Here is a 14,922-nt window from a genome sequence, read left to right as displayed (position 1 = left end):
TCTTCATGATCACATGTCAAACAGATTTTAACCTTCCATTGCCAGAGTGAAAATCTTGTCGTCGTTTTAACATGCACCGCATCACATAGCCATAGCTACGTGCGATTGTTAACACGTAGCCACTGATGACGCCATAATTCGTGGTTTATCTCGCTTACTTTCGTCCAGTACCTATATAGAACCCAACAAACGGTTTGTCGTAAGTTCACGTCATAATAAAGTGCACTATCTTAGATATCGGCCGACACTTTTAGACAGCCCTGTCGTCGGCATAGGCTTGTGTTCTAGACTGCACTGCGTTCGGGGTCAGCTCCTATTTTCAGAGTGCACTAAAATTGGTATGGGGCCTACATATTAAAGTGGGATATTTTCGGGATCGGCCGAGATTTTTAGACAGCTACGCCGTCGACATAGGCTTGTATTGTAGACTGCATTACCTCTGGGATCGGCCCACGCAAACGGCCGCATAGTGGTTAACAAAAACTTAGTTGAACTCGCCAAGCATGCTTCGCATTGCAAAATATTTCCCTTGGGAAGCAACATCAGGATCCTGCTTCTGAAGCAAATCACAGTGGCATGCCCACTAATCAGTTCAGGGTTCGAGGGCGCTAAAACCAGAATTTCATTTTTTAAAGTTATTCCAAGTCGATACGGTATATGCCACATTATTAGATGTGTGGCCAGTTCTAATAATTGCAGTCTTCTTTTGTAAAATCAACCGTATCTTGTAACTGGCACGGTGCTCATTAAAAACACGTATGTTACCAAATTCTAAATTAGATTTCTGGCCCTAGTAGAGGCAATAAATATGATCATTAGTCACACGTAGTGTTTCAGAATATGAAGAAAATAAACTTGTTTGGGCGGAATGGTTCTCAGTTGAGAACACTGGCATCGCCATCCCAGTTTTAGTAAGCAATGTATCACACAAAGTGATAAGGACCGACATTCTGCGATGGATGAACAACTTTATTTCGAAAACTAGATGTGAGTGATGCGATATCTCGTTCTTCCAGATGCATACCGTCCCTACATTGAAACTAGCATAAAAAAAAGTATACACTCTTGAAAAACGTTCTCATTCCAGTCCACGATGCGTATAGGCGTCGACCAATGCATCATGATGGAGTGATAAGGATGCGTGGAAACCTTGCGATAAAGCTTAACCAATCGAAGTGCGCTAAGCTGTTGAGAGAAGCCTATAAAACGGCTCGCATGTTGAAGGGGGAACGACACTCCTGAAATTCTAGCACTCGAACGTGAGCAGTACGTATTGCTACCTGTTTTTGTCTGCTGTATACATTTGAGCGATTCTCGGCTTGTTGTGAAGGTTTAAATATGCTTCTCATTTATTATAGTTTTTTTTTCTTACGCGCAGGAATCCGGGACCCCCAATATGCATTGTGCTGCCGTGTTCTTGGTTGCCGCCTTCTCTGTGGCCGCGCAGGGTGTACCGTCGGCCAGGACCTTCGCCTCGTCGCAGCATCATGCCAGCCATCAGCATCCTGCCTTTTGGGCACCCAGCACCAGACAACCAAACACGGACACCAGGTTGACTCTTTCGTCTCCGCTCTTGTCTGCCAAGTTGTCAAGGTTCCTGCTGGCCAGTCCGGTGCACAACCGGCCATCCCGTCCCACAACGTCCCTGCCACTACCGCAGCCGGCTCCCAGCCGGTTATAGCATCTTCGGTCATCTCGTCCTCTCAAGATGCCTTGTCAAATCTGAGGTCGAACGTCAGGACTGCCGTGGACAGACTTGTCGACCCTGTTGTAGCCGCCTTGCAGAACGCATCACTCTGGCTCAACCGTACATCACAACTTCACCTGAAGCAATCCCAACAGCACTCTCACCATGACCACCTGCATGGTGGCCAGGTCAACAACCACGCGGCTCACGAGCACGCCCCCAACCACCAGGTTCACTTTGCTCACGGCCACCAAACACTGCAGGCGATTCCAAACCCGGCTGTGCCGATGACCATTGTCTCCGTTCCTGTCCTGGTTCCCGCAGTACATGCCGGCTCTTTTCGACTCATGAACCAATCTGCCGTTGTTACTGCCGGCGTCGACGTGGCCTCTGTGCAGTTTTCAAACCCGGGACCGGAAAACGCCACATCATCGTTCGCCGTTGCCGCCGAATCTGCACCTGCTACCAGTCAGCCTGCATCAACGCCTGCTAATGGCGACCTCGTTGGCCGCACTGGTGCTCTAACCACTCCGCCAGGCACGGACGCCCCGGCTACTCTGGCGTCGGACGTTCACGCCTCTACAGCAGTTTTCGACATTAGCACGCTTTCTGTTGCGTCTGAAAATATTGGCCCCTTCGCCAGACAGTTTCTGCCGCCTGTAGTCCACCGCCCAGTATGTCCTTACGATTGTGTACCACCGGAACTTCGGTAACATTTACAATGACGACGCTTCTCACGGCGGCGCCAAGCATCCACCGGTCTGTAGCTAGCGGGACGATTCAGCCATGATTAATATTTCAGTAACATCACTTTATATATGTATTTGTCATTGCGTCTACAACTTCTTTTAGCTGATTACTTTTTTGCATTGACAAACCCGCTTGTAGATATATGAATAAACCAGACCGTTTTTATGCACGCAGCTGGGTTTTATTCGCTCTTTATTTGCATGAGTTCACCCACTTCGTCTGTGTGCGTTCCAGAGTTGCATCTTTCGCACTAGAACAGCAAAAGCAATTAGTGGCACATTCGTACAATGTCGTCCCGGTCTTCCGGCGTCCTCGTGGTTGCACAACCCAAACTAGGAGCTTGTTATGTTAGTATTAAAAAAAAAAAGGAAACGGACCTCGAAGTGATATCAACGTAATGGGAAGCATTCACGGTTCAGTAGAGCATTGTTTTGTGCATCATAACTGTACTGCAGTGAACCGTTAATGATCTTGCCTCCTGCTGCGCATTGATGTGCAGTGTGAAAAATCGTATTTGACGTGCCAGAATGCCTATCTTATGAGGCACGCCGTCGTGTGTGTGTGTGAGGGGGGGGGGGGGGGGGGGGGGCGGACTACGGGTGAATCATGCCCCCCCCCCCCCCCCCCCCCCCCCCACCCCCTGGAGTGCTCAACGTGCACCCAGTGCACAGCAGTGTAGGGTATGGTGTTATGAAGGCGAACGCTGGATCAGTTGGCGCGTGATTGATTTTAAATGACAAACTTGCACAGATATAACAATATGAAGGGGGCGAACCTGGACAAACTGATTTTTTTTTTATTGCAGGCAATGTCAAATACCCTCCGGCGCATGCAAAGGTTTGCACTGGAAGCATATGGGGGGTGACTTGTTTCTACATTGCATCGCTTCTTGGGATCGTTTGTACGCATGCGCCGTAGGACTACCGGATATTTGCTATTCCCAGCAATAAAGAAAAATTCAGTTATTCCAGCTTCATCCCTTTTAAAATTTCATTTTGCTTGTTAGTCACGTTCAGTTGTGTTAATTTTTCTTGTGGTCGTCAAAAAGAATAATTGAGAAGCCACACATACCCGCGGGAACAGCCAACATTTTCATACTGCACCACCCGTCTCCGAGAATAGCCCACGTTCCCTAGTGTTTTACTAGTAGCATGTAATGCTACGTAGAAACTGTGAAACTGTACCGCCTTCATGATTGCATATCCAAGAGGGTTTCAACGTTCCATCGTCGGAGTGCCACATGCCATCGTCGTTTTAGCATACACCCCATGACATAGCCATAAGGGCCTACGTTTGTTTAACGCTTACTGCTGATGACGTCCCAATTGCGTCTTTCTCTCGCTTAGGCTCGTCCAGCACCTCGTAGAACTAGACAGCCGGCATGTCAGTAAGCTCACGTGCAACGGCCGGTCTAAAGACGTCATCGGGGTCACACGATTGTAGTCACCGTCGTCGTCACAGTCGTCTTGGTTCTGTCGTCAGATACACGCTCGTGTCTGACACATATGTATGTTCGTCTTACTTGGTAACACTTTGCGTTATCCCAAACGATGCTGGGTATTCCGGCTACCAGCAAAATTCTTCGCATAATATCGATTACCACAGTGTACGCGATCTGCTTCATTTTTCTTGCTCGTCAAATAATTCTTTCTGGTGCTGCAAGCGATCAATTATGCAGTTATTGTTTTGCCGCAGTTGTAGTCAAAGGGCATGTATTTCAACTCGCGGCGAATGCCGGTGCTATAAGTGTAGTTCACATAAAGTATATGAAGTTCGGCATAAAGACACTTGAGATTAAGGCATTTTATAAAATTTACTTTCGCAAAAAAAAATTACGCGAAAGAGGTTGATTCGGATGCTAAGCCAAGGTTCCGACATAATGCCCGGCGTTCACAAACTCGCCCGCGTCTCGCCGGCTGATGAATATGCAACATTACTCTCGTTCTCTCTCTCTCTCTCTCTTTTTTTTACAAGGAAGGGGTGTCAGGGAGTTACATAATTATTTTCTTCCGGGGGCGGCAACGTGTCATGTCGAGGTCTACCTCTACGAAGCGCGGCCCATTGTACGCGGTAGAGATAGCACAACATGTACGAAAACATGCCTCCGATAAACCGGAGAGTATAGAAAAGTTAACTCCGACATAGCCAAGCGCTTAAAAGTATTCTGGTATAGCGAAGGAAATGAGCCGGATATTTCAAGCAGTTCGAAAGACTCGGGTATATATAGCGAATAAATTCCACGGATATTCTGAAAAATTTAGAAATTTCATATAGGCAGATTGCGGGAAATGCAAAACCAGACCCCTATATACGACGTCCGATGGGTGTGAGAACTACCTTATACAGCTTCGCCAACTTAAAGTTGCCCGGATTTGTATACATCTGCGTTTTCTTTCTTTCTTTTTTTTTTTTTGCTTTTTCTCTGCTTTTTTTTTTTTTGCTTTTTTTTTTTAAGCTGTTAACATGGCCCTTTTAGGTACGCAGCCGATCGCTGGAAATGCATGCATGGCCCGCGTCGTTGCCATTCTTGTTTTGGTTTTCTTCCCACATGACGGGAGGTGCCATGGTGGCTAGCCTGCGTGGTAAAGCAAACTTGCCGAACCACTTTGCGTTGAGCTGAATTTAATATATCGCGTGTGGATATAATTTTCTTCCAATGCAGCTAAAAATTCACCTATATATATTTTCAGTGCAGGTTCACAATGTTCACGAATTATGCTAATTAGAGTTCCTCCGATGGTGGGAGGCGGTGGTTTTGCCGCCCACCACTCCGGCCGACCGCCCACCTCTATGACCACCCGCCCACCACCGCCCATCTTTCGGGCTTCAAGTTTGCGGTACTCGAGGACACCTTTCTGTGCATATGCAGCGGAAGCTACGAGCTTCCACTGCATAGATAAACATGAGATAAATGTTTAATAAAAGACAGTTTTTTTCCTTATATAGCGTAATGCTATGCGAGGAAGAATTTAATTTAGGTAAGTTAATTAGAATATGGTTTGACCGTATAGCAATCCTTGAAAAACCCTAATGAAAGGGCCGCAACTCACGCTATGTTACTGTGGTGCGTCAGTAAGTAAGGCAGCGAATGTCTTTTGTTGCCCTACCTTTAAAAAGCGCAAAGCAAGAAATAAATATTTGAAAAGTCGTCTAGTTTTCTTTTCATTTCGTTCCTTTGAAAGTATAATTCGCTACGATGTAAAGCCTGCATTCTATATCCGAAGTAACTCCTGGAGCACACCACTGAGGCATGCCTATTGGCCCGTACATTGTTTTATGGTGATAAACCTCACGATTTCATTTTTAAAACCTGTTTCCTAGTCTCTACAGCATCCGCCACAATATGAGGCGTGTGAGCCGTTCTAGCAATATTATTTTTTTTTCGTACAACCTTGCATTCTTTTAGCTCTCGCGTTGCTCGCTAAAACACCTACGTTAGCAAATTGAAAAGGCTATTTTTTGGCACGAGGAGAGGCAGTAAATAGGGTAATAAAACCTACGCTGTGCTTCACAATATAAGTAATGCAAACATGTTTGCCAGGAATAACTACTCAGTTGATAACTTTTAATTGCTATCTCATTTATAGAGAGAAATATCTGAGCTACTGATAGTTTGCACAGACGTAATCGTGGCCGCCTTCTTTGGGTACTAGCACGTCGACGAGTGTAATCAAGAAACTTGACAGCAGGGACAGCACTACTCGTGCCCATTTTGCGTCGGACGACAAAGCGATAACAGTGATAAACTGTTGAAACACAGTCACCTGTCAATAAGCAAAGCAATGTGGGCGTGATAATACGATGCAATGACGTCATCGTGGATGCCATGTTTGGGTACTAGCGCGGTGAGAGCTGCGTCCATGACGTCACTTTGAAGCTATCTTATATCGTTGGACGACGTTATTAAAAATAATAGATGAGAGTGATGCCATACCTTGCATTTACATAAACATTCTGCCCCTGATATGGAAACTAGCGTGAATAAAAAAAAAGCTGAAAAAAAGCTAATGAAAAACGTTCTTATTCCTTCCACGATGCTTAGAGGCGTCGAACACTGCGTCCCGATGGAGTGAAAGGGATGCATACAACTCTGAGATAGCGTTCAGCCAATCGCAGAGCGCCAAGCGGTCGAAAGAAGCTTATAAAACGGCTAGTATCTCGAAGAAAAGCAACACTCCTGAAATTACAGCGCTGGAGAGTGAGCGGTACGTATGCTTTCCAGTATTGTCTGCTGTGCATATTTGTGGGATTCTAGGCTTGTAAAGTGTAAATACTGCTTCAATTTTATTGTACTTTTTCTTACACGCAGGAATCCGGGTCTACCAAAATGCATTGCGTTGCCGTGTTCTTGGTTTCCGCGTTCGTTATGGGTGCGCAGGGCATACCATCGGCAAGGACTTTTGGCTCGTCGCAGCATCTCGAGCACGGCGTTGGTACTCACCATCACGCCACCCATCAGCATCACGCCTTTCCGGGCGCTCAGCACCCGACCGCCAACCACGGTCACCAGGTTCTAGTGAACGACGCCTCCGTGTCCGTACTTGTCTGCCAAGTTGTCAAGGTTCCTGTTGGCCAGTCCGGTGCACAGCCGGCCGTCCCGTCCCACAACGTCCCGGCCGCTGCCGCATCCGGTTCCTCGCCGGTTGTGGCATCTTCGGTCATCTCGTCTTCGCACGACGCCTTGTCTAATCTTAGGTCCAACGTCAGGACTGCCGTGGACAGACTTGTCGACCCTGTTGTCGCCGCCTTGCAGAACGCATCGCTCTGGCTCAACCGTACGTCACAACTTCACCTGAACCAATCCCACCACCACTCTCACCATGATCACCAGCTTGGCGGACAAGCTAACCACGAGCACGCTGCTCACAACCACGACGAGCATCAGCACGGCGGCCTGATCAACCAGCACCTCGCAGCTCAAGGCCACCAAAGCCCGCAGGCAATTCCAAAACCGGCAGTGCCGATGACCGTCGTATCCGTTCCTGTCCTGGTTCCCGCAGTACATACCGGCTCTTTCCCACTCGTGAACCTGTCTGCCGTTCTTCCTGCCGGCGTCGATGTGGCCTCTCTGCAGTTTTCAATCCCGGGACCGGAAAACGGCCCATCTTCGTTAGCGGCTGCCGCCGAATCTGCACCTGCTACCAGCCAGCCTGCATCAACGCCCGCTAATGGCGACCTCGTTGGCCGCACTGGTGCTCTAACCACTCCGCCAGGCACGGACGCCCCGGCTACTCTTGCGTCGGACGTTCACGCCTCTACAGCAGATTTCGATATTAGCACGCTTTCGGTTGCGTCTGAAAATCTTGGCCCCTTCGCCAGACAGTTTCCTGCCGCCAGTAGTCCACCGCCCAGTATGTCCTTACGATTGCGTACCACCGGAACTTCGGCGGTAACATTTCCAACGACGACGCTTCTCACGGCGGCGCCGAGCATCCGCCGGTCTGTAGCTAGCGGGACGATTCAGCCATGATTAATATTTCAGTAACATCACTTTATATATGTATTTGTCATTGCGTCTACAACTTCTTTTAGCTGATTCCTTTTTGCATTGACAAACCCGCATGTAGATATATCAATAAATCAGACCGTTTTTATGCACGCATCTTTGTTTTATTCGCTCTTTATTTGCATGAGTTCACCCACTTCGTCTGTGTGCGTTCCAGAGTTGCATCTTTCGCACTAGAACAGCAAAAGCAGTTAGTGGCACATTCGTACAATGTCGTCCCGGTCTTCCGGCGTCCTCGTGGTTGCACAGCCCAAACTAGGAGCTTGTTATGTTAGTATATAAAAAAAAAAAAAGAAAACGGACCTCGAAGTCATATCAACGTGATGTGAAGCATTCACGGTTTAGTATAGCACTGTTTTGTGCTGCAGTATGAATTGACCACCTAGGGTTCTTAACATGCTCCCAAAGCACTGAAGTACATGGTATGGTGTTGTTAAAACCTCGAAAGCTGGGGCAGTTGGCGCATGCCTCAATTTAAAAAGTTGAGTCACTTCAGCACAGGCTAAAGAAGATGAAGGCAAAAGCCTGCACTCTCACGAGACAATAATTAAATTACTTTGACATTCGAATGCGTTATTAGTTCCTATTGTTTTCTATTTACTTGTATTTCTCTTCTTTTTGGGTCGCCTAGATATCGCCACTGGTTCTGCATGGCGGCACTTTCGAGCGGTCGTGGCTTTCTTCTTCGTTCGTCTACTTCCTCGCTGCGCAGGCAGAATGAGACCGACACGGAAAGGCACATAAGACAAACACACAGCGATAACTTTCAACAACCTATTCCAGTTCTCGCAGCCCTACTTATGAAAACGCCAGAAGACACGTGTAAATTGCTCGGCAAATGGGAACAAAACCTGGAAAACCACTCGCAGACACTTTTGTGGCCACACTGATTATACAGAAGGGTGTCCGTCCAGAGCCAACAGAGAGTACCCGAGCTCTTTTATTGGTAAAAAAAAAATTGACTTACTGGTGCATGCGTCACCAAATGTGGCTATGTTCGTAGCTTCCATAGTCACTTCGAACTTTCTTCTACTCAACATTTTCTTTAATGTGTGTGAAACATCACCTGGGACGTCACTTGACTTTTGGTGCCATAACAGCGGACGGTCGTCGGATTTTTTGACCCATGAGCCATCTAAGGCTTTCGCCTTAATAACAAACTTACACAGGTATACAAGAATGACTGGACGCAGCTGGACAAACTGATTTTTTATTGCAGGCAATATCAAATACCCTCCGACGAATGAAACGGCATGCAGTGATAGCATACGTGGCGACTTGTTTCTAGATTATTGCGTTGGTTCTTGTGATCGTTTATACGCATGCGCCGTAGGACTGCCGGATATTTGGAATTTCCTGCAAGTAAAAAAAAGGCAGTTAGGCCAGCTTCGTTCCTTTTTGTATTGTGCATTTAGCTTGTTATTCACCTTCAACTGTGTTCGTATTTGTTGTGGTACCCAGTGACACAAGTTGGTGTCAAAAAGGTAAATTGAAGAACCACATATACCCGCGGGATCAACAAATATTTTTACACTGCACCCCCGCATGTCCGGGATCCGCCCACGTTCCCTAGTTTTCGTTTTGTTTTTTTCCTCCTAGCATGTAACGCTACATGGAAACTGTGTGAAACTGTACCGCCTTCACGACTGCATGTCAAAGAGGGTTTTAACACTCCATCGTCAGAGTGCAAATGCCATCATCGTTTTACCATACACCCCATGACATAGCCATAAGTATACCTACGTTTGTTTAACACGTTGCTGCTGATGACGTCACAATTCGCGTTTCTCTCGCTTGGGCTCGTCCAGCACCTATGTAGAACCCGACCGCCGGCATGCCGTAAGCTCACGTGGAACGGCCGGTGTAAACATCATGTCGCCGGGGTCACATGATCGTAGTCCCCGTCGTCGTCACAGTACTGTTGCTGCTGTCGCCACAAACACGCTCGCGTCAGACACATATATGTGTTCGTCTAACACAAACACGTTACTCCACCGGGTAACACTTTGCGTTATCCGAAACAAAGCTGGGTATCCGGTTAGTAGCAAAATACTGCGCATAATATTGATTACCACAGTGCACGGGATCTGCTTAATTTTTGTTGCTTGTCAAATAATTCTATGTCGTGCTGCAAGCGATGAATTATGCTTGTTTTGCCACAGTTGTAGTCAAAAGGCATGTATTCCAACTCACGCCGAACGACGGCGCTACAATGTAATTCACATAAAATATATGAAGTTTGACTACTAAAGACACTTGAGATAAGGCATTTTTAAATTTTACTTTCGAAAGATAAATTAACGGGAAATATGTGGATTGTGATGTTAAGCCAAGGTTCCGACGTAATGGCCGGCGTTCACAGACTCGCCGGCATATTAACATATGACATTACTGTGTCTTCTTTTTTTTTTTTTTTTTTTTTTTTTTTTTTTACAGCGAAGGAGTATAAGGGAGTTACAAAATTTTAAGGCGGGAGACTTAGATGACTTATGGGTTAAAAATCCAACGGCCATCCGGCGTTATGGCACCAAAGTTCAAGTGACCACTGAGCATGCGCAAAACATTTCGGCACCACCGTTAGACTGCACTGGTAAGGGACGAATGCCACGGGCTCCCGTGTTTACGCTCAAGAAGGCTAAAGATAGTACCAGCTAGGAAGCTGCTCAAAAAAAAATACTCAAGTGATGTGAAACACATTAAAGAGCATTAAAGTGATTTCAGGTGGTAAGTGTTCGAAGTGTTTCTCGGAATCTAAGGTAAACTACGTGAATGAAAACATGATTTAGGTGAAGTAATGCAGTTAATGGCATAATAACTGGTTAGAGGTGATGTGTTTAGATGTGAATTAAGTGTTTTAAGTGTTAAATGGGAATCTAAGGTTAATTACATGAATCGAAAGGTAAATTCGGTAAAGTGAAGTAAATTATGCTGAATCAAATTTGAATTAACGCGAATATAAGGTGAAAAAATGAATCAAATGTGAGTTATGTACATACCATGTCTACCATGACCAAACATACGGTGCCTACGTGTACCTACATACTGTTAGATGGGTCATGGAAAAAAATCCATGTCATGACGTGGCGCCTAGTATAGAACGCGGCGCGGAGGCGGCGCGCTTGTCTGTCTCGTTCAATACTGAACGCACTGTGTCACGTGAAGGAAAGTACGTTTTCGGAGGATGAAATACCTAAAGCTACAGCGAAAAAAAAAGGAAAAAAAACCATGTAAGGAGAAAACAAGTACTAGGAAGTAACAACTCAATTGAATGAGAATGTCAAAGTGATTGAATGAATGTCTCGTGAGCGCGCCGGCTTTCGCCTTCATTCTCTTTAGTGTAAGCTAAAGTGCGTGTCAACTTTTTTTCTTCCGGCGGCACCGAACGTTTTGTGTCGACGTCTACTACCAGGAACTGCGGCCCATTTTACAGGGTGGAGGTTGCGCAACATATGCAAGAGTATACCTCGGATATGCCGGAAGTATGGTAAAGTTAACCTCGACATGTGAAGCGTTCTGGTATATAGCGATGGAAAAGAACCGGATATATTGAAGCACTTCAAAAGACCCGGGTATATTTAGCGAAGAAATTTGACGGATATTTTGAAAATTTTAGAAATTTTCTAGGCAGATTACGGGCAATGGAAAACCATGCCCCTACGTCTTCCGGTGGGTGTGGGAAGTACCTTATACAGCTTCGCAGACTTTGAGTTGCTCAGATTTACATAGATTTGCGTTTTTTTTTTCTTCTTTTTATCTGTTTTTTCTTTCGTAAAGCTCTTCGCACGGCTCGTTTTGATGCGCAGGCGATTGCTGGAAATACATGCAGGGCGCGTGTCGTTGTCATTCTTGTTTTGGTTTTCTTCCCACATGACGGGGGCGCGATAGCGGTAGGCCTGCGCGGGAAAGCAAACTTTCCGAACCACTTTGCGTGGAGCTGAATTTGATATATCGCGTGTGGATATAATTTTCGTCCTATGTAGCTAAGAATTGACCTATATGTATTTTCGGTGCAGGTTCACAGTGATCACGAATTATGCTAATTAAGAGTTCCTCCAACGGTGGGCGGCGGTGGTTTTGCCGCCCACCACTCCGGCCGACCGCCCACCTTTATGACCACCCGTCCACCACCGCCCATCTTTCGGGCTTCAAGTTTGCGGTACTCGAGGACACCTTTCTGTGCATATGCAGTGGAAGCTACGAGCTTCTAATGCATAGGCATAGAAAGTTAATTGCTTATCTCATAAACATGACATAAATGTTTATTAAGCAATAGATTTTTGCTTATATAGCTTAATGCTATATAAGGGAACATTTGATTTAGGTAAATTAATTAGAAAATGGTTTTACCATATAGCACTCCTTGAGAAACTGTATTGAAAGGACTGCAAGTCGTGCTACGTTTACTGCAGTGCGTTAGTTAGTGAGGCAGTGAATGTTTTTTGTGGCCCGACCTTTAAAAAGCACGAAGACGAGGAATAAATATTTCGAAAATTCATCTATGTTTCTTTTCTTTTGTTTCCCTTTAAAGGATAATTTGCTACGATGTACAGTTTGCATTCTACATCGGCAATAACTTCTGCAGCACACCACTGCGACATGTCTATTGGCCCGTAGATTGCTTTGTGGTGATATACCTCACGATTTGATTTTAAAAAGCTATTTCCGAGTCACTGCAGCATCCACCACAATCGGGGGCATGTGAGCAGTTGTTGTTGCAGTCTTTTTTCGTACAAACTTGCAATCTCCTAGCAGGTGCGGTGTTCGCTAAAAACACGTGCAACGGATATCTTTTGGCATGAGGAACGGAAGTAAATATGGTAATTAAACACACGCCGTGCTTCACATATAAGTAAAATAAACTTGTTTGCCAAGAATAAGTGCCAAGTTGAAAGCTTTGAAATTACTATCTCATTTACAGAGAGTAATATATCAGCTGAAGTGATAGCGACTGATATTGTAGGATCATTTACGACGTTATTCCAAATAATACGTGAGATTGATGCTATATCTTGTATTGTACTGCTAAAGACATACTGTACCGATATAGAAACTAGCGTGAAAAAAAAAAAGAAAACTCGTGAAAAACGTTCTTATTCCCGTTCACGATGCTAGAGGCGTCGAACCCTGCGTCCCGATAGAGCGATAGTGGTGCAAACAACTCTGAGATAGCGTTCAGCCAATCGCAGTGCACCAAGCGGTCTAAAGAAGCTTATAAAACGGCTAGCCTTTCGAAGGAGAGCAACACTCCTGAAATTGCAGCACTGGAGAGTGAGTGGTACGTATGCTTTCCTGTATTGTCTGCCGTGTATATTTGTGGGATTCTATGCTTGTAAAGCTTAAATATTGCTTGTCTTTCATTTTATTTTTTATTACACGCAGAAATCCGGGTCCACCAAAATGAATTGCGCTGCCTTGTTCTTGGTGTCCGCGTTCGCTATGGTTGCGCAGGGCATACCATCGGCCAGGACTTTTGGCTCGTCGCATCACCTCGAGCACGGCGTTGCTACTCCCCATCACGCCGCCCATCAACATCACGCCTTTCCGGGCACTCAGCACCAGACAGCCAACCACGCTCAGCACGGTCAAGTCGAGAACGACGCTTCCGTCTCTGTTCTTGTCTGCCAAGTTGTCAAGATTCCTGTTGGCCAGTCCGGTGCACATCCAGCCATCTCGTCTCCCAACGTCCCGGCCGCAGCTGGCTCCCAGCAGGTTGCGGCGTCTTCGGTCATCTCGTCTTCGCAAGACGCCTTGTCTAATCTTAGGTCCAACGTCAGGACTGCCGTGGACAGACTTATCGACCCTGTTGTCACCGCCTTGCAGAACGCATCGCTTTGGCTCAACCGTACGTCGCAACTTCACCTGCAGCACCCTCACCATGCCCACCAGCATGGCGGACAAGCTGCCCACGAGCACGCTGCTCACGGGCACACGCACCACCTACTTTTCAACCCAGCTCACGTCCACCAAAGCCCGCAGGTGATTCCAAATCCGGCTGTGCCGATGACCATCGTATCCGTTCCTGTGCTGGTTCCCGCAGTGCATGCCGGCTCTTTTCCCCTCGTGAATCTGTCGGCCGTTGTTCCTGCCGGCCTCGACGTAGGCTCTCTGCAGTTGTCAAACCCCGGACAGGATAACGCCACGTCATCGTTCACCGCTGTCGCCGAATCTATCACTGCTACTACCCAACATTCATCAACGCCCGCTGATGGTGACCTCGTTGGCCGCACTGGTGCTCTGCCCACTCCGCCAGGCACGGACGCCCCGGAAACTCTGGCGTCGGACATGTCCACCCCTACTACGGGTTCTGACACTATCACGATTTGGGTTCGGTCTGGCAACCTCGACAACGCGAACTGAATCTAGCAGCGCACCGGCACCTATGACGACGGAGGGTGTGCTGTTTCTTACGGCCGAGTCTCTGGCGAACACAACTACTACGCCGAGGCGATAACAAACCTCCTACCACGGTCTCTGTGTAGCTAGCGCTCCGCCATGGATGGGTTGATTAACCTGCTGATTGGTGTTCAAGTTTTGTCAATCCGGCATTGAAATTTTAGTATATGTATTTGCAACGACAGGCTCTGCGTGTATAGCTGGCAATAAAGGCGACCGTTTTTATACAATCGGATTCCTATTTTTCGCTCCTTTTGCGTTACTTCGGCCGCTTGGTCGACATGAGTACGTTGTAGCTACATCTTTCGCACAGAACGGCAATCGCAAGTTGTGGTACAATTTTTATCGTAGTCTTTCGGCATCCTCATGCCTGCACTGCGGGAAACTTCGACTTTATATGTCAACTTCAAAAGCAAAAGAAAACAAAGCTGCACTGCAGTTTACTATTTCGCAACGTGGAGCATTGAAGGAAAGTTGAATAACAAATACACAATACACCACGAGAGCAGACTGCGAACTGTCTATTCTTGGTAATGAAATCATAGGATTACCAAGTATACACAGTTGGCAGTCTACGCTCTTGGTG

The 14,922-nt window shown here is 46.6% G+C and overlaps 1 protein-coding gene across 3 annotated transcripts; it reads left to right on the top strand.

The window, feature by feature from the left end:
• Positions 1 to 6,589: 6,589 nt before the first annotated feature.
• Positions 6,590 to 14,592, top strand: LOC119461007 (uncharacterized). Of its 3 annotated transcripts, XM_037722179.2 has the most exons (3): positions 6,590 to 6,642; positions 6,747 to 7,079; positions 13,653 to 14,592. In XM_037722179.2, exons 2-3 carry the CDS (start codon positions 6,765 to 6,767, stop codon positions 14,298 to 14,300), a joined length of 963 nt encoding a protein of 320 aa, XP_037578107.2. In that variant the 5' UTR covers positions 6,590 to 6,642; positions 6,747 to 6,764; the 3' UTR covers positions 14,301 to 14,592. The 3 variants fall into 3 exon arrangements, with proteins under 3 accessions (XP_037578107.2, XP_049529227.1, XP_049529228.1); XM_049673270.1 differs by lacking the exon at positions 6,747 to 7,079 and having other exon boundaries at positions 6,600 to 6,642; positions 13,323 to 14,587; XM_049673271.1 differs by lacking the exons at positions 6,590 to 6,642; positions 6,747 to 7,079 and adding an exon at positions 13,200 to 13,218 and having other exon boundaries at positions 13,323 to 14,587.
• Positions 14,593 to 14,922: the final 330 nt, after the last annotated feature.

This window comes from Dermacentor silvarum, chromosome 8 (genome assembly GCF_013339745.2).
Source record: "Dermacentor silvarum isolate Dsil-2018 chromosome 8, BIME_Dsil_1.4, whole genome shotgun sequence".
NCBI classification, from domain to species: domain Eukaryota; kingdom Metazoa; phylum Arthropoda; class Arachnida; order Ixodida; family Ixodidae; genus Dermacentor; species Dermacentor silvarum.
The sequence above is the reverse complement of the archived record's forward strand: the minus strand, read 5'-3'. Positions and strand labels throughout refer to the sequence as shown.

Excerpts from the sequence above, each read along its gene's own strand:
- LOC119461007 (XM_037722179.2), top strand. The coding sequence starts at position 6,765 with ATGCATTGCGTTGCCGTGTTCTTGGTTTCCGCGTTCGTTATGGGTGCG. Across the intron at positions 7,080-13,652 it reads CCGCATCCGGTTCCTCGCCG|GTTGCGGCGTCTTCGGTCAT; the intron begins GTTGTGGCATCT and ends GGCTCCCAGCAG.